This window comes from Pleurodeles waltl, chromosome 2_1, assembly GCF_031143425.1.
Source record: "Pleurodeles waltl isolate 20211129_DDA chromosome 2_1, aPleWal1.hap1.20221129, whole genome shotgun sequence".
Taxonomy (NCBI): domain Eukaryota; kingdom Metazoa; phylum Chordata; class Amphibia; order Caudata; family Salamandridae; genus Pleurodeles; species Pleurodeles waltl.
Window position 1 is genome coordinate 298,155,411 of NC_090438.1, and position 16,327 is coordinate 298,171,737.

General features: G+C 47.1%; 1 protein-coding gene across 1 annotated transcript in view; it reads left to right on the forward strand.

The window, feature by feature from the left end:
• The first annotated feature begins 215 nt into the window (after positions 1 to 215).
• Positions 216 to 16,327, forward strand: part of HS6ST2 (heparan sulfate 6-O-sulfotransferase 2) — a 907,802-nt gene continuing 891,690 nt past the window's right edge. Inside the window, exon 1 of the mRNA XM_069212520.1 lies at positions 216 to 978. Coding sequence (XP_069068621.1) covers positions 458 to 978 — 521 coding nt within the window. The 5' untranslated portion in view covers positions 216 to 457. The remainder of the gene's footprint in view (positions 979 to 16,327) is intronic.

Consider the following 16,327-nt stretch of genomic DNA (forward strand, 5'->3'; position numbering starts at 1 on the left):
GGCGTTAACGGAGTGGGAGAACGAGGAATAGTTGTTCACTGGTGCCCAGGGTGAAAAGGGAGACAGGTTGAAACTCACATCATTGCTGGAGTCCCTCAAAGGACAGGGTCCTGGTTCATTCAAAAACTGTGCATCTGAGGCAGTGGGGTTAGTAAATAGCAACGGGGTCTGGTTGGTAGGCGGGAGGGGATGACACGAGCTAGAAAGGGGCGGGCGGCAGATGGGGCGGTGCCTATTCTTAGGGCTGAGAGGAGTTGTTTCTACGCTTCCAATGGAGGCGAGCGGGGGAGGGATTCTGAGGCGCCGCTGCTGCCGAAGCCCCGTCAAGTAGCTCATTCCCATCGCCGGGGAGCCGGGCAGCGGAGCGTGGGTCGCAGCCCGATGCCGGACGAGCAGGCATGAGATCCGGGAGCTGCCCCTCGCTTGTGCATCACCGCCGCCGGCACGGGCTGCAGTAATGGTCCTGACTGCCGGGCGGCACGGCCGGCTGCTGCTGGGGCTGGTAATGGTCTGCCTGTTCGCAGTGCTAGTGCTGCAGTACGTGTGCCCGGGCACAGAATGCCAGCTGCTGAGGCTGCATGCCTTCAGCTCTCCCTTCACGGCAGACCCCTATCGGAGCGAGGACGACAGCCCCGCCAGGTTTATGCCCAAGTTGAATTTCTCTGACGACGACCTGCTGAGGAAGGTGGACTTCAACATCAAAGGGGACGACCTGATCGTCTTCCTGCACATACAGAAGACTGGGGGCACCACCTTCGGGCGCCACCTGGTGCGGAACATCCAACTGGAGCAGCCGTGCGAGTGCAAGGCCGGCCATAAGAAGTGCACCTGCCACCGGCCTGGAAAGAAGGAGACCTGGCTGTTCTCACGCTTCTCCACGGGCTGGAGCTGTGGATTGCACGCCGACTGGACCGAGCTCACTAACTGCGTCCCGGCCGTGGTGGACAACAAGCGTGAGGAGCAGCCGAGACCGTCCAGGTGAGTCTGATGCTTTGCACCTGCACCCGGCCGCCCAGAGGGAGCGGGTCCCGCACCAGCGCGCGCAGTGTAGTTCCTGCGCGCGGTCTTGCACGAATCGCACTCCAATAGCAGGCGGTCGTGGTTCTGCTACTGTGCACCATGGGGCACGGGTGGAGCCTCGTGGTGACCGCTGACCCTGCACACCGGAGCACAGCAGGCAATCTCTGACATCCCAGGGCCGTTTGCACTGCGGACTGTCGTGCGTTGTTCATGTTATCAATAACAGAGCCTGTTCTGACAGTACAAGCTGATGTTCGGAGATCACACCTAGGGCAGAACGGAACGCTGCTGTGGCACCGACCCTGCGCTTAGTGGGTTAGAAATCTCAGCCCAGTGTCCCGCTCTGACGGTGAAAATGAACGAAATGATAGACATCTCGAACAGCACGGGGACGTGCTCTGACACTGCAGACTAGGAGCAGGAGCGTACTCTCAGAGAATGCTTCTGTGTTTTTACAGAAATCACACCTATCAGGGAACAGGGAGCTGCTTGTGCAAGTGTTGGACTATTTAAAGCCACGTTACAATGTTCTCACACAGTGGGGCAAGATCTGCAGTTCCTGACGCTGCACACCATGCATTAATATTACGGAGGCTAATAATGACACTGCTGGGGTGGAGCACAAGTAAATCCACTGGCAACTTGCCATGCTCCTGCACCTCACAGGGCACAAATCTGACCAGTAGCAGCATAGAGCTATGTAGCAACACTGCGCCATCTGGAGAAGGAATCCCTTCCCTGGTCGAATGGGTCTTTCCCCGGATTCTGCATACTCCTGGGCTGGGATCGAGCATCTACCATCAGTCATGCCTAGCTAATTTGGTCACAGGCCGCACTTCTGAAAGTGGAGAGCCGCAGGGCAGCAGTCACACAGCTAGCAGCACAGAGGCATGCTTAGCCACTCTGGCCATGGGCCACACTTCTGACTATCGGTCAGGAGTCCCACATCTAGCAGCACAGAGGCAGGCGTAGCTACTCTGGCACTGGGCTACACTTCTGACTATCGGGCAGGAGTAACACATCTAGTAACACAGAGACATGTCTAGCCACTCTGGTCATTAGCTACACTTCTGACAGCAGAGATCTGTGCTACGACAATGCACGCCAGTGGGCGGCAGTCACACATCTAGCATCAGAGCCATGCTTAGCCATTCTGATCATTGGCCACACTTCTGACTATCGGGCAGCAGTCGCACATCTGGCAGGACAGAGCCATGCCTAGCCACTCTAGTCATGGCCCCCACTTTTGACTATCTGGAAGCAGTCATACATCTAGCATCACAGAGCCATGCCTATCCAATCTGGTCATAGCCCCGCTTCTGACTATCTGGAAGCAGTCACACATCTAGCAGCACAGAGCCATTCCTAGCCACTCTGGGCATGGGCCACAATTCTGACAGCAGAGATCTGTACTGTGAGCCATGCCTAGCCAATCTGGGCATTGGTCACAATTCTGACAGCAGAGATCTGCGGGCGGCAGTCACACATCTAGCTGCACAGAGAAATGCCCTGCATTTGTGGGCATTGGCCACACCACAATAGAGATCTGTTCCCTGACACTGCACACTGTGATCAATTAATAAAAAAATTCCCAAACCAGTACAGATTAGGGGAGGACTTGGTGGTCTGGCCGAAAACTGGCCCGATTCTGCACCCTATGCATTAGTTCTCACCTCTTCAGCTACACTAAGCCATGATAAGATATTGCAGACTGTATTTCTGTTGTTATAGGTGAAACCACACATGACCATTTCCAAACATAACATAGTAAGAGGAGTCACACCTGCACCATACCCTGCCATGATGCTAAAAACAGCTGAAAAGGAAGTGCCACCCTAAAAGAGAAGATCCATGTACTGATATGGGCAAGGGCATATCCTGCAATAGGTCTAATGCTGAGCAGTATGGCACAGGAAGGGCACGCCTCGCAACTGTAGACTATCTCGCAACTGTAGACTATCTCTTTACTAGGGGTGTGTGAAACTTGCGTAATTTGCTGTAACGTAATTACTTGAAATTACAGCGTCCTTATGCATTACAACATGATTATGCAAAATGCATCACGCACTCAAAAAATACTCAAGTGATCCGTTCTGATAAAACTTCAACTCGAAATTTTAATTTCAAATTGATTTCTTGTCACTTGCGCTCAAAATACTGGTGCTCCCGTTCGAATTTGTAGTTTTGTGCTAAAAAAAATACTCAAATGGTCCACATTGGTTAAAAAAAAAAAATACGCAAACTACTACTTGTGTTCCAAGATTACCGACGCGTGCATCATGTGTGAAAATGTCTTCAAGAAATTATGTAGTGTGATATAATGGCATAATCCAGATAATTGTGTTGCACAAACATATGCCAGCACAATTATGATTTTTGCCCAGGCTTACTCTTTATACTGCATGCTGATGGGGTACTGTGGCATTACCCGCAGCACATGCTTGTCGCCTGTGACTGCTCGCAAATGCACATTCACATAATCATAGTAGCACAGGCGTGATACTGTCATGTTACTCACTTGAAGCATCTTTCAATATTCCTTGACTGAAAATCTAGATAATGAATGATTTCTCCTATCCCCTTACCGTGCACAAACACTGTTCACCCCTTGAAAGCGAACCCCCGCAGCACTGAAGAATGGTCAAGTATTGAATGGAAGCGCCAATTACATCACGCTCTTCACAGCACTATGCAGCACTCTGAAGTCTGAGACGCAGTCACCTAAACACCCAATGGTACAAACACCACCGGCACACCAAAATGTCTCCTTGAGTGACATCACTCCTGTACATCTCCAAATTACGGTCACGGTCTGTGGAGGCACCGGTAGTCCGATATGCACACTCAACCTAGGTGGGTGCCGCGTCTCTCTGGTACCACACAGTGTGGCTGGCTGGTGTACCACTACCATTAGAAAGCTGGTAAAAGGAGATCCCAACAGAACCATCATGCTGTCTGTACCACTGTGAGCAGAGCATCGAAGGCAGGGACATTGGCACAATCTCTTGTTCTGGGGGTTTGTCAGGAGGTGGGCGTTGTTTCCTCACAACAGCATTGGTGCCTGTCACTTGATTCAGTTTGGCTCTGCGGGCTGAACCTTTCACACATTTAGCAGAACACACAGCCCAGGAGCTGTGGTCTGCGTGGTTCCAGGACTCTTGCTTTCAGTTAGGGGAGGATGGATGTGATATTGGTGGCAGTGAGGGCGGCCTGTGTGTGTGGCCTGAGGAGCATTAGCAGAAGATGCTATACAGCTGGGGTGACTGGTCTTCGGTTGGTGTTTTGAGGAGGATTAGCATCACTAGATCTTCCTGTCATTGAAGGGTGAAGCAGTCCGCCGAAAGATCTTGCAAGTGACACAAGGGCCAAATCGCCAAGAAGCAAAGTGCAACAATGACAGTAGCAACAACTATAGCAGCCTTTGGTTTGATGTTGGTGGTAATGTACATTTTCGGTTGTGTTCATGGACACTGCACGTTCTCTTGTGCGTCCACGCGGATTCCCCCACCCCCCACGCCCCCTTCCGATCATCAGATCACTATTAACAGCTGTGTTGCTGCCTGTCTTTTAGCATAGACCGACCCCGTAAATGCACTTCCGGCCAGAATCTTGTGCCGATCTCGGCAGTTAGACAGCGAGTCACTCTGCAGGGGCACGGGAGACTATTCCTCAGGCAAGGGAAAGCAGGTTCAATATTTTTATAGGAACGACGTGGGGTAAGCCATCCAACTTTACCCTTTCTTGTCTTGGTGGGTACTTTGTTGGGATGTAGCTTCCATTGGCAGAGCAGGTGCAGTGTCTCAGGGGCCCACAGCCCTGAGAGTCCCGCTGAACCCTGCTTAATGCTGCATTTTATAGTGTTAATAGTATCCTCCCTTACACTAGGGCCCGTGACACTGGCCAGGCTACCGGGTGGTGTTCTTGTGCCAGGGCAGTAACCGCCTACAGTCGTTTAGGAAGGCATATCATTGCTGCATCGCAGCGGGTTTGGGGTGCTTTTTCCGCTCCATGGCCCCAGTCCCCTTTCACTGGGTTAACATGTCCCGGAAGTACATGGCAGTTTTGCGCTCAGTGCAGCAGGTGTAACATTTATGATGCGGCACGCGATCTATTGCCCGCGTGCAGTCTCCGGACTGGACCGGCCAATCGCACATCTCTGTGTCGGGGTAGACTGTACACTTGTTGTTTTTCTATAAAGGTCTCTGAATGGGTGGGTTCTTGCCCCCCCTACTCGCACTACAAACCGAGTCACTGCAAGTATTTGGATTATATACAAATATTTTAAATTAAGTGCTGGTCAGGGGCCTGCTCACAGCTGGCGTCCGGCGGAGTCACAGTCCATGGAGGGTTAATGATTAGCTGAGACACACGCAGAGCTCTTGTGATACACGTTTGACTGCAGCCATTATATATTTTTGTTTTTTTGTACGTGTGTTGTATTGATAATGTTGCTACAGTGCGCTTCTGTTTGCCCTGAACCGAAATACGCTGCTTTTAAAAGCACATTTTCCTCGCATGTTTACCGAGCGCGCGTTTTAATTTTCGAATTCACAATAACATTATTTTCCACAGAAACAGCAGCACAAAACAGTAAGACGACAACAGCACGTGTCACTGCTTCACTGAAAGAAAATGTAATTTCTTTAACAGGACAAACGCATTCGTTTCTCTGCAGCAGCTTCATGGTTTACAAGTGTCAGTTTACTCCCTGTGAACAAGGGTCCGAATGCAGGGTTCATATTTTGTGACTCATTTCAAGGTGCTCAGATTCCAGTGGCGTAATTAGAATGACTGAGCATCCCCGCAGACCGAGATGGTGGGGGCGGAGGGGACTGAGAATCAAGTGCCTTGCAGATGAGCACAGGCTGAGAGACGCCCCCCCGGGCCCCCTCCGCACCGCCCCCACGTACTGTAAGGGGATGCACAGGGGTGTAACATTGGGCCCTGCAGTGCTGGGGAGCCCCGAGCTCCAGGGGCCCTGATAGCACAGCCAGAACTGGTGGTTCTGGGAGAATTAGAAGGGAGGCCCCCGTTTAATCTGCAGCCCCCGCCCCTCTCAAATTTCTTTACGCTACTGGGATGCGTTTGTTATCTATGATAAAATTACAGGACCGGCGGAAATATTGGTCCAAAATGTGTTCTGTGTGTCAACCACATATCAAAACATTGGCGCCATGAATTTGGCAGCGCAGTTGGGAATTGTATCGACTCGAATTCTGTGCTAAAACAAATGCTTCATTCAAGTCCCCAGCGATATGTCATCACCTCCATTATTACAACATAGGCGGTGTTCACGGTGGAAGAGTAGTTATTCGGGTTTTAGGGGTTACCAGGTCTAATGCACACAATGTACATACGCATGCGTTGGCTGCTGTCTGTAGATGTGGCCTGGGCCTTGATGGAGCATCAAGGGTTAATCTGATGCCCAAAGGGATGCGACGTACTCCAAACCGTCACGCGTTTTTTCCCGATGGCCCTAAACAGGCAATTCCAGATGGCTGTGCACCGGACAGCAGCGTTTCTTGCCACAAAGCATGTTTTTTTTCCCGTTGAGTGGTCATGCTTTTCACACACCCTCTGCTGTTGCCTCCTTCCAATTGCACAGCAATACAATTGATGCCACAACCTCCTCCGGCAGAAACATACGTTATGTCAGAAGAGTAGTATTAATTCAGTGATGACGTGGCCTAATAATACTCCATGTTTAGGGAAGTGTTTTGAAAAGGTGCCGTATTGTGTACACGACCTAACACAGAAGTGACCACAACCTTAAAGCTGGCACTCTTTTAATTTTTTTCCAGCCGTAAAATGTATGTTACGTTACAATTTGGTCTCTGCTCAAGTGAATGAATGTGCTGTTGTTTTTACCTTTACAACAAATAACACGCTTCCCAACAGCAGCCAGTCTCTCAGCTAAGAGCTTACTGTCATGAGACCGATGGTTGTTTGCATTAGATGCAAGAATGATCCGTGATCACTGGCCGTTAAGTAACAGGGAAGGCCCGTGCCTTGTGGCTGAAATCACAGTATGTTTGAATTATCCTTGGTGGATGATCACACAAACGTACTGGGTGGAAACCATGCTCGATGGATGTCAAATGCTAACAATGTCACTAGAGGACATGTTCATGGATAAGCACCACTCCCCTCCTCTTCATCCACAGTCCACTTACATCACATCACCCATTAGTGCTGATGAGAAATTAAAATTACACAGAATATGTTCGGACAGATGTTCGGTGTTGGGATGACAGTTCTGAATAGCTAGTGGCAAGCATGAACCTTGCCATGCAGTACTTTCAGTGTTCCGCACACAGGCATGCAGTATGTACATGGAGAGCAGCCACTGTCTTCCAGGTGTCTCCCACCAGAGGATCGCGAGCTACCAGTAGCTTGCGGGCACCCTCATAGTAGCTCCCAGCACTGAGTTCTTTTTTCAATCAACCCAGGGTTGCATATTCCTTTTAAAGGTAAGGGAAGGCTGTGTTTATTTTACATTATTATCATCAAGCTGCAGATAGCAGGGCCTGAAAATGGCCTAGGGTGGGGGCACAGTGGTGACGAACTGAAGCACTGAGGGTATTTACTCTTAAATAAAAGTCCTTGTCAACTCAGTATTGGAGTGTAAGAACAAAATTATGTTTATGAAAACTTTCAAATGGGAGAAATTTAAAATGAAAACTTACCTTAAATGTTGAGTTAACTCTTCGTTTAAATTTTCCCCCATTTCAGAGTGTTGCATATACAAACAGCTGGCCTCTTGCTCAATGTGGATTGTAGACACTGTGCCATATTTATAAATCAAACACCGGTCTTTTTTTTTTAATGGGAGAAATGTAAAGTAAAGACAAATATTTCTATGGAACAATAAATCTTAATGTTTTTCTTCACTTTCAATTTTCAATTAAGACAATTATGGCTTAATGTTTTATGAAACATGTTTCTTCACTTTACATTCCTTCAATTTAAACAAACGGCTGTTGTAAATATGAAATTGTGTCTAGAGGCCACAGCATATATAGGGGGTCATTCCGACCCCGGCGGTCAAGGACCACCGGGGCCGGGGATGCGGGAGCACCGCGAACAGGCTGGCGGTGCCCCGCAGGGCCGCGGTCAGACAAGAAAAACCGGCGGTCTCCCGCCGGTTTTCCGCTGCCCTGGGAATCCCCCATGGCGGCGCAGCTTGCTGCGCCGCCATGGGGGATTCCGACCCCCTCACCGCCATCCTGTTCCTGGCGGCTCCGACCGCCAGGAACAGGATGGCGGTGAGGGGTGTCGTGGGGCCCCTGGGGGCCCCTGCAGTGCCCATGCCAATGGCATGGGCACTGCAGGGGCCCCCGTAAGAGGGCCCCACTTTGTATTTCAGTGTCTGCTTTGCAGACACTGAAATACGCGACGGGTGCCACTGCACCCGTTGCACATACCCACTCCGCCGGCTCCATTCGGAGCCGGCTTCCTCGTGGGGTGGGATTTCCCGCTGGGCTGGCGGGCGGCCCTCTGGCAGTCGCCCGCCAGCCCAGCGGGAAAGCCAGAATGGCCTCCGCGGTCTTTCGACCGCGGAGCGGCCATTTGGCAGCTCCCTCCAGGCGGGCGGCTCCTGCCGCCCGCCGGGCTCAGAATGCGCCCCATAGTGTGTAGTAGCCCCTTTGTAAACAACTAAATGGAATGAGCCTTGGGGGTGCAGGGGTCACTAATTGTTTAGTTGCCATTTTGTCATCTACCTAGTCTTCCTCATCTAATTTGCCGATGTTCGATACCAATTTATCTTTAAGGAGCCCTTTGGAATTGGGTGTATTAATCGCTAAAGTCTTGTACGGCCAGGATATATTTTCCCACCCAACTCTTGTACAGCCAGGATATATTTTTCCACCCAATTCTCCAATTGTGATTTTGGGCTCCAGTGGACTATATTCAGGGAGCAGGCACGTCTAAAGCATGCCGCAGTTGTAGGTAAAGAACTGGCATCGGTGTATGGAGTATTCTGATTGCATGTTGTCAAGTGATACCATGTGGCCCTGCACCAAGACATCTCCAAGCTTGGAGATGCTGACCATATCCCAGTTCTCTAATCCCTTTAGTTTTGCCATCTTTTTGATCCATGTTCCCTGCCACTAGGGTGTATTTCTAGTGAAATTTCCTTTACACCCAAGGGTAATTCCAGGCCCCTTGCAAGCAGTCCCCTGGAACTGTTGTGACCAAGGGTGTTCCCTGTGGGCAATTGACACCATAGAGCCAGAATCATGGTGGCAAGACCTGAAATCCCTCCACTTCCAGTCACAATACACAATCATTGAGCAAAAGCAATGGGTTGTCAAATAATAGAGGTTCATGTCCACCACTCCTAAACTGCATCAAATGGTGCCTGGATACATACACTTCGTAAGAGCAACTCTTTTGCGGGGGAAATCCTCCCAGAAATAACTATTGATCTCAGATTGAAGCTTGCTGAATCATTTGAACTGTATCTCCCATGGGTAGTTCTGGAGGGTATAGATTAATTGGGGAAGAGCTATCACAATCCATGATGTTTCACTGCAAAAAAATAATCTCTAAATGACAGTGGGTAGAGGAGCTGTGGCTAGACTTTGCAAATTCTGCATTTGTGCAGAATTCCTCTTTAATGTTTAGTTACAATTATGATTCTGCATGCTGGCAGCAAAAGTGACATAAATGCCTTTCTTGCAAGACTGGATGTTAGACTTGGCATCCTTGGCGTGGTCTCCCCTAACTTTTTGCCTCTGTTTCCCAGGTTGTTGGTGTGTGCTGGACTCTGTCTTTGCTGTTTTTGTTACTCTGGGCACTTTACCACTGCTATCCAGTACTAAAGTGCAAGTGCCCCTGTGTAAATATATGTGTAATTGGCTTATCCATGATTGGCAAATTTGATTTACTAGTAAGACTCTAGTACAGTGCACTAGAGGTACCCAGGGCCTGTAAATCAAGTGCTACTAGTGGGCCTGCACCACTGGGTGTGCCACCCACATAAGTAGTCCTGTAAACATGGCTCAGACCTGCCACTGCAGTGTCTGTGTGTGCAGTTTTTAACTGCCAATTCGAATTGACAAGTGTACCCACTTGTCAGGCCTAAACCTTCCATTTTTATACATGTATGGCACCCTTAAGGTAGGCCCTAGGTAGCCCTATGGGCAGGGTGCAGTATATGCAAAAGGTGGGATATGTACGTCTGTGTTTTACATGTCCTGACGGTGAAATACTGCCAGATTCTTTTTTCACTGTTGCAAGGGCTATCTCACACATAGGTTAACATGGGGGATGCCTTTAAATATTATTAAAGCTAAGATTCCATTTAGGAGCAGGTAGACGTGGAGTTTGGGGTCTCTGAACTCACAATTTAAAAATACATCTTTTAGTGAAGATGGTTTTTAGATTGTGTGTTTGTAAATGCCACTTTTAGAAAGTAGGCCTTTTCTTGCTTAAACCATTCTGTGACTCTGCCTGTTTGTGGATTCCCTGTCTGGGTCAGTTTGACAGTTCATCTGCTGGCACCTCTCTATAGACAGTGACACAAAGGGAGCTGGGGTGTAGCCTGCATATCCTGATTAGCCTTCTGTGCTAGGAGGGGGGGGAGTGGTCACTTACACCTGAAAGGGTTGTGCCTGCCTTCACACAGTGCAGTCTCCAACTCCTTGGTGTGTGTCTGGGGTCTGGCCTGGGCAAAGCAGGATCTTACAAGCAAGAGAGACTTTCTTCTGAAATAGGCCTACTTCAAAGGCAGAAAGGGGTATAAAAAGAGCCCCCAAAATCCCTGAAGATTAGGTCACTTCTGGAATCAAGATGAACCTCTGCCAAGGAGAAGAGCTGAGGAGGAGTGCTGCCCCTGCCTGTGACTGTGCTTGTTGGGCGATCCTACAGTTGCTGCTTCTTCCTGAGAAAGGGGAGAAAGACTGGACTTTGTAGTACATTCCTGCCTGAGAAGAATCTCCAAGGGCATGGACTGAGCTTGCCCCCTGTTCTGAAGTCCCGTGGCCATCAACGACTTCCCCTACCAGTACTTGGACTCTCTGCTGAGATTCCTGTCCTGATATGTGGTGCCATATCCAGTCCCTGGGCCTTTGAAAGGAAAAGCTGGTGAAAATCCAAGAAAACCGACATCGGACAACTCCAGACCGATGACGCTGTTGAATCCTGGTACGCCGCCTGCATTCGGCTCTGTGGTTGTTGCTAGAGTGCAACAAACCTCAGAGGTCTGACACTGCTGCAGCCCCCCCCCCCCCCCAAAGTCCACGACTCCGTGGAAGTCGCTGCACCACGTCGTGACCGCCATATATCGACTCTGCCCAAAGTGCACAGATTAAACACTTCACACTGACACCACCTCACCTCCACCGCTCCACCGCAAGGACCCGACGCCTCTTCATGACGCTTGTGCTCTGTCGCCCTGCACCACCAGAACCGACGCTGCCTCTGATGCAGTGACGCCGCAATCCCCGACTTAGCGCACCAGCTCGTTCACACATTTATGAAGGTACCATACCTGGGGGTCTGCGTGACTCCGTACCCAGCGCCATTGGCGTTGGGTTGTTGGGAACGACTGCGTCACGATGCCGTGTTATCACCTCATCGAAGCATTTTGTGTTTCTAAGCGCTGTTTTTGAGTTTAATCTTCAAAAATTCATAACTTGACTTGTGTATGTCAGAGTTTTGTCGTTTTGGTCCTGATGTGTTTAGATCAATATTGGCTATTTTCCTAAACCTGTGTTGACTCATTTTGTGGTGTTTTTACTATATTACTGTGTGCGTTGTTACAAATACTTTCCACCTGGTCTCTGACGTTAAGCCTACCTGCTCGTACCAAGTGGGTGAGCGGGGGTTAACTGAGTGTGATTCTCCTTTACCCTGACTAGAGCGAGGGTCCTTGCTTGGAAAGGGGGTAACCTGATTGCCTACCAAAGACCCCATTTCTAAAAATGGACAAGAGATTGAGCTCTGTTAATCTGAATTGTCAATGTTTGGTTAACTTTGATTTTCACAACTCTCACAAATCCTGCAGATTCTATTCAGATGAATCCTACCTAACAGTCCTTAAACAGGCTGTAAATAGTGTCCTGTATACCCCTGATTTAATATTCACCAAAAGGTTGTTTCCTGATGTTGAACATTGTTAATCAGATAGCTGACTGAAGTGTGAGCAAGATGATGTGATAATAAACAGTGATGTCATATCTATGGTATGGAGCAGCAGAGTGATCTTTTTACCAGGGTATATAGTTAATGTGTGTTTAGCTAGGGTCTCCAACTTCTCGTATGATGAGATCTACTGATGAAAATCGTATAGAGCTACTAACAAATATTATCTCAAAGGTGACCACATCCCACAATCTTACATTAATAGCCATCATATCAAAAGTTTGAGCAACAATAACTCCAAGTCTACCCATTGTGGCCTAAATTAACATATCAGGATGAAATGTGCCCCAATAAGTAATGATAGAACAGTCACCATTATGCAATGAATGGCCCCAATTAGGCCAAGCTTATTATATCAGGGCATGATCACCATTATAGCCGGGTACAGCTACCATTATGTTAAGCATCCATTATGCTGTGTAAGCTTGTGCTTGCTAAGAGGGGTCGCAATTAGTCAGAAGTTGCCACATGTATGTCCAAATATGGTAAAAGGCAATCATTTATGAATGAGGCAGAAATCCTTATCCCAAGAGTAGATACTATTATGTCAGGAACGACCAATGTTGTGATGTTTTTGCCATCCTGACGGAACAGGGGATGGGAGAAAGGAGATGTCACTAAGTTTGTTCATGTCTAGAATTTTTGCTGTTGAGGGGCACAACATCCAATGTGTGCGCTCCTATACAAATAAAAATGAGTACACCCCCATCCTCCATTCTCCTGAAGAAAGTGAGACACTTGTATAGGTCAGCCCTCACGTTCCGAAACCTGTTTGTTTTGGTTTTTTGGATTCTTCCTACAAATGCGTAATGGTGTCTGGCACTGTGAGCTTGGAGTCCTGAAGCTGACTGGGTCGAGGACTCCATTATTTATTGTACTAGATATACAAAGAATGGCAGCTTGCCCTCTTCTTATATACCAAAGTTCAGGATAATCTTTCTGTAACGCTCACGGGCAATAGTTAGGTGTGCTACCCCGGTATCGTGCTCCATCCATGGGCATGGAATGCATACCAAAGGTTCTGGAACCTCGTCAGGTATCCCAGATCCGGGATGCTTCCTGGCTGTGGGATACCTGACGAGGTTCCAGAATCTTTGATTTAAAAGAGTAAACATATGAGAGTAAACATATGATATGATATATATGTATATACACGCAGATAAATATAGAATGAGCAACAGCATTTTGAACTTATTTTATTATAAGAGATACAATCGCTGTTGATAGGATTGTTATGCTACTGCCCTTCCAGAGCCTGCTGCATTGATAATGTGTTATGCTTTACAGCATATCATTTTTTTTGGTTCATCTTCAAGGTCATGCTTAGCACTTAGTTTGTAGAAGAATGAGTGGCGGTGCCCAAAGCTGTGCTCAGAAGCCCACAGCCGGTGCTATTACACATCAGCGTGCCAAATAACTAGCGTTGAATCCATGAGGATTTCCTTTGTATTTCACCACCAGACACACAGTGCGCCTTTATGTTTTTCTTGTAGGTTCCTGTTTTCTCCATTTGTGATGGGATTTCTCTTCCACCTTCTTTGCCCTGTGTTTGTTTTTTGTCCTTTCTTGCCTTTCTTGCTCTCCGTCAATGTCTGATGAGGACAAATAAATGGCAGTTCCCCAAACTGAGTGCCAGTACACCCCCACCGGCAACTTCCAGCTTAAATTAAGCACTGGTAGTGCTGTATATATTGTCATGAATTAAGTCTCTGAAGCTCCTGTAAAAGACAAATATTGATACTTTTATAGTGTATAACAAGATGGCTTGTATATCATACAGAATTAAACTAATGAGGCTAGATAGTTTTGCAACCCTTCCTCCCCACCTAATCAAACTGTGCAGCTTAAGAAGATCAAATATGTAATCATGTCTTACTGGTCGCCTTCCATTCAATTTTAGGCCTGGAAGCAATAGTACCAGTGGCTGTATACATTTGAAACTTATCAATGGTCACTTAAAAAGTGCAGTGCAAGAATAATTTCAAACAGCTAGCGTCACCCTCTTCATTTATATTGTGCTTCTAGACAACTGCCACCATAATGATAACCTTTCTTTTAAGCCATTCTTTGAAAAAGTGGAGTAAGATCAAACATCACCTAGATGAAGAAACCCTGCTAGAATTCATGTGGAATTCAGACCAGAACACTACACAGAAACCCCGTTTTCAATATCTGAGGTGGCATCTTATGAGTTTTAAACCTGGATGGGCCAGCAATCCTATTGCTCCATGATATTTTAACTAAATTTGATGACGCGGAAGGCAGTATATTGCTTATATGTCTGCAATTATTAGGGTGACTATCTCCTCAGCCTACAAGATGATGTCTTTACTAGCTAACCCAAATAAAAAAGTGAAATTGAAATGACGCCTGCCCCTTGGTTCCCTTCTGATCGTGGGGTTCATTGTTTTTTTTTTGCCGTGCTCTATTGCACATCGCAACTCTTAAGTGATGTGGTGATGTAGGGCAATATTGAACTCTGTGTTCATCTCATCTCTATACTTCATAGAAATCTTATTTACGGTCCTGGATACATGTCTTGAAGAATATCGAATTTGGATGGAGAACTGCTTTTGAAAACCGAACTGCTTCAAAGTAGGGTTCTTCGGGCTGGGGTTGTGCATTATGCTGAGAGGGCATCTTAATATTTTCCCATCAAGTCTAGGAAACAGACAGCACGGGTGTGCGTATAATTTGTAATTGCTACCATTTACTTGCAAATTACCCTCTTAGATTAAAACTCTGCTTTATCTCTCAAGGAAAGAAAGATGGTATGGGACGCACTAATCAACATCAACCAAGACTATCACAATGCCTTTTACACTGGCCTTTTACACCACCATTACAAACGTATGACTGCTTCAAAATCCAACTTGTAAGATTGGTCGTCAAACTAATATAATTGGATCATGCTGTAGCAGCACGCAAAGATTTTCGCTGCTTTTATTGGTAAACCCCACTGAATATTATCACGTGTAAGATTTTATGTCGTTTAGCTCCAATACACCTGAATAAAACAAGCATTTACAATGCAACGGGTCTTGCGTTTGCTCATGTTAGAGCTGATCGCGTTGTAAACTCCTAACCCGACTTTTCACCTATCGGGCAAAAGTGCATTAATGTACATAACTCAAAAAAGTGAAATTAACTATGTAAAGCGCTCGACTTCTGCCAAGCGAGATCGCGCTCGTAAATTAGAGAAAAAGAAGTCCACGAGCCCGATGGAAAACAGCGAGCCTCGCATGTTTTCTGTACTTGGTCGCTGCGCTCTTGGAGGGCTAGCCACCGGAAAAGGCATGACGTATGCATGCCTTCGACTAATGAAAGCAAGTAGATTTTATTAGGCAAGCCAACGAACAAATAAAAAACACTGATGTGAAGTTGACAGGGCTCCGAGCCCTTTTCTAAATACAAAAGCGTCTCGCTGCGATACGCATGCGCGAGTGCATGCAACGCAGGCTCGACCCTAAAAAATCACACCTATTGAGAGCTTGCATCGTACAGGGGTGACTCTTCCTGTCCCCAAAAATATGCTTCCACTTAAAGAAAAGACAATTATTCTGAGTTGCAGAATCAGTCTATTCATTTCTGTGCAAGGAACCATCAGATAATGTGACAGTAATTTCCCTTCAGAAGAGAATTATATTCCCATGTATATGAATAACGAATCGCTGATGTTCCTGCCTGCAACACAAGGTCTTTCATGATTGCCATTAGTTAACTTTGTGTAGTTCAGATTCTGACATGTCTTTTGCGATAGTTAAATTCGTATTATCAAGCTTTGTTAAATTCCAGTCTGAGGGGATAATGGTGAACATCCATTCAATTTCCTGGTCTAACTTTGGGGGTAGAGTCTCTCACCAGTAATTTATTCAGTCATCTCGAGATAATCTCCACTTTATCAAATTCATATTTACATCCTGACAAAACAAATGTATTTGCATTTGTTCACGTTATGGAAAATACTATCACGCTTCACCACTGATCACACAGCAAGTGTAGTAATAGACTTAGTTGTACATGTGGACAGCCCGGAACTGCAACCCATTTATTTCTGCAGACAATTTGTATATTTACATTTCCCACAGATTTGGGAATTTTTTGGAATCACTTAAAGATTTTATATGTGTGCAGTAACTTTCCAAGTAGAAATAATGAA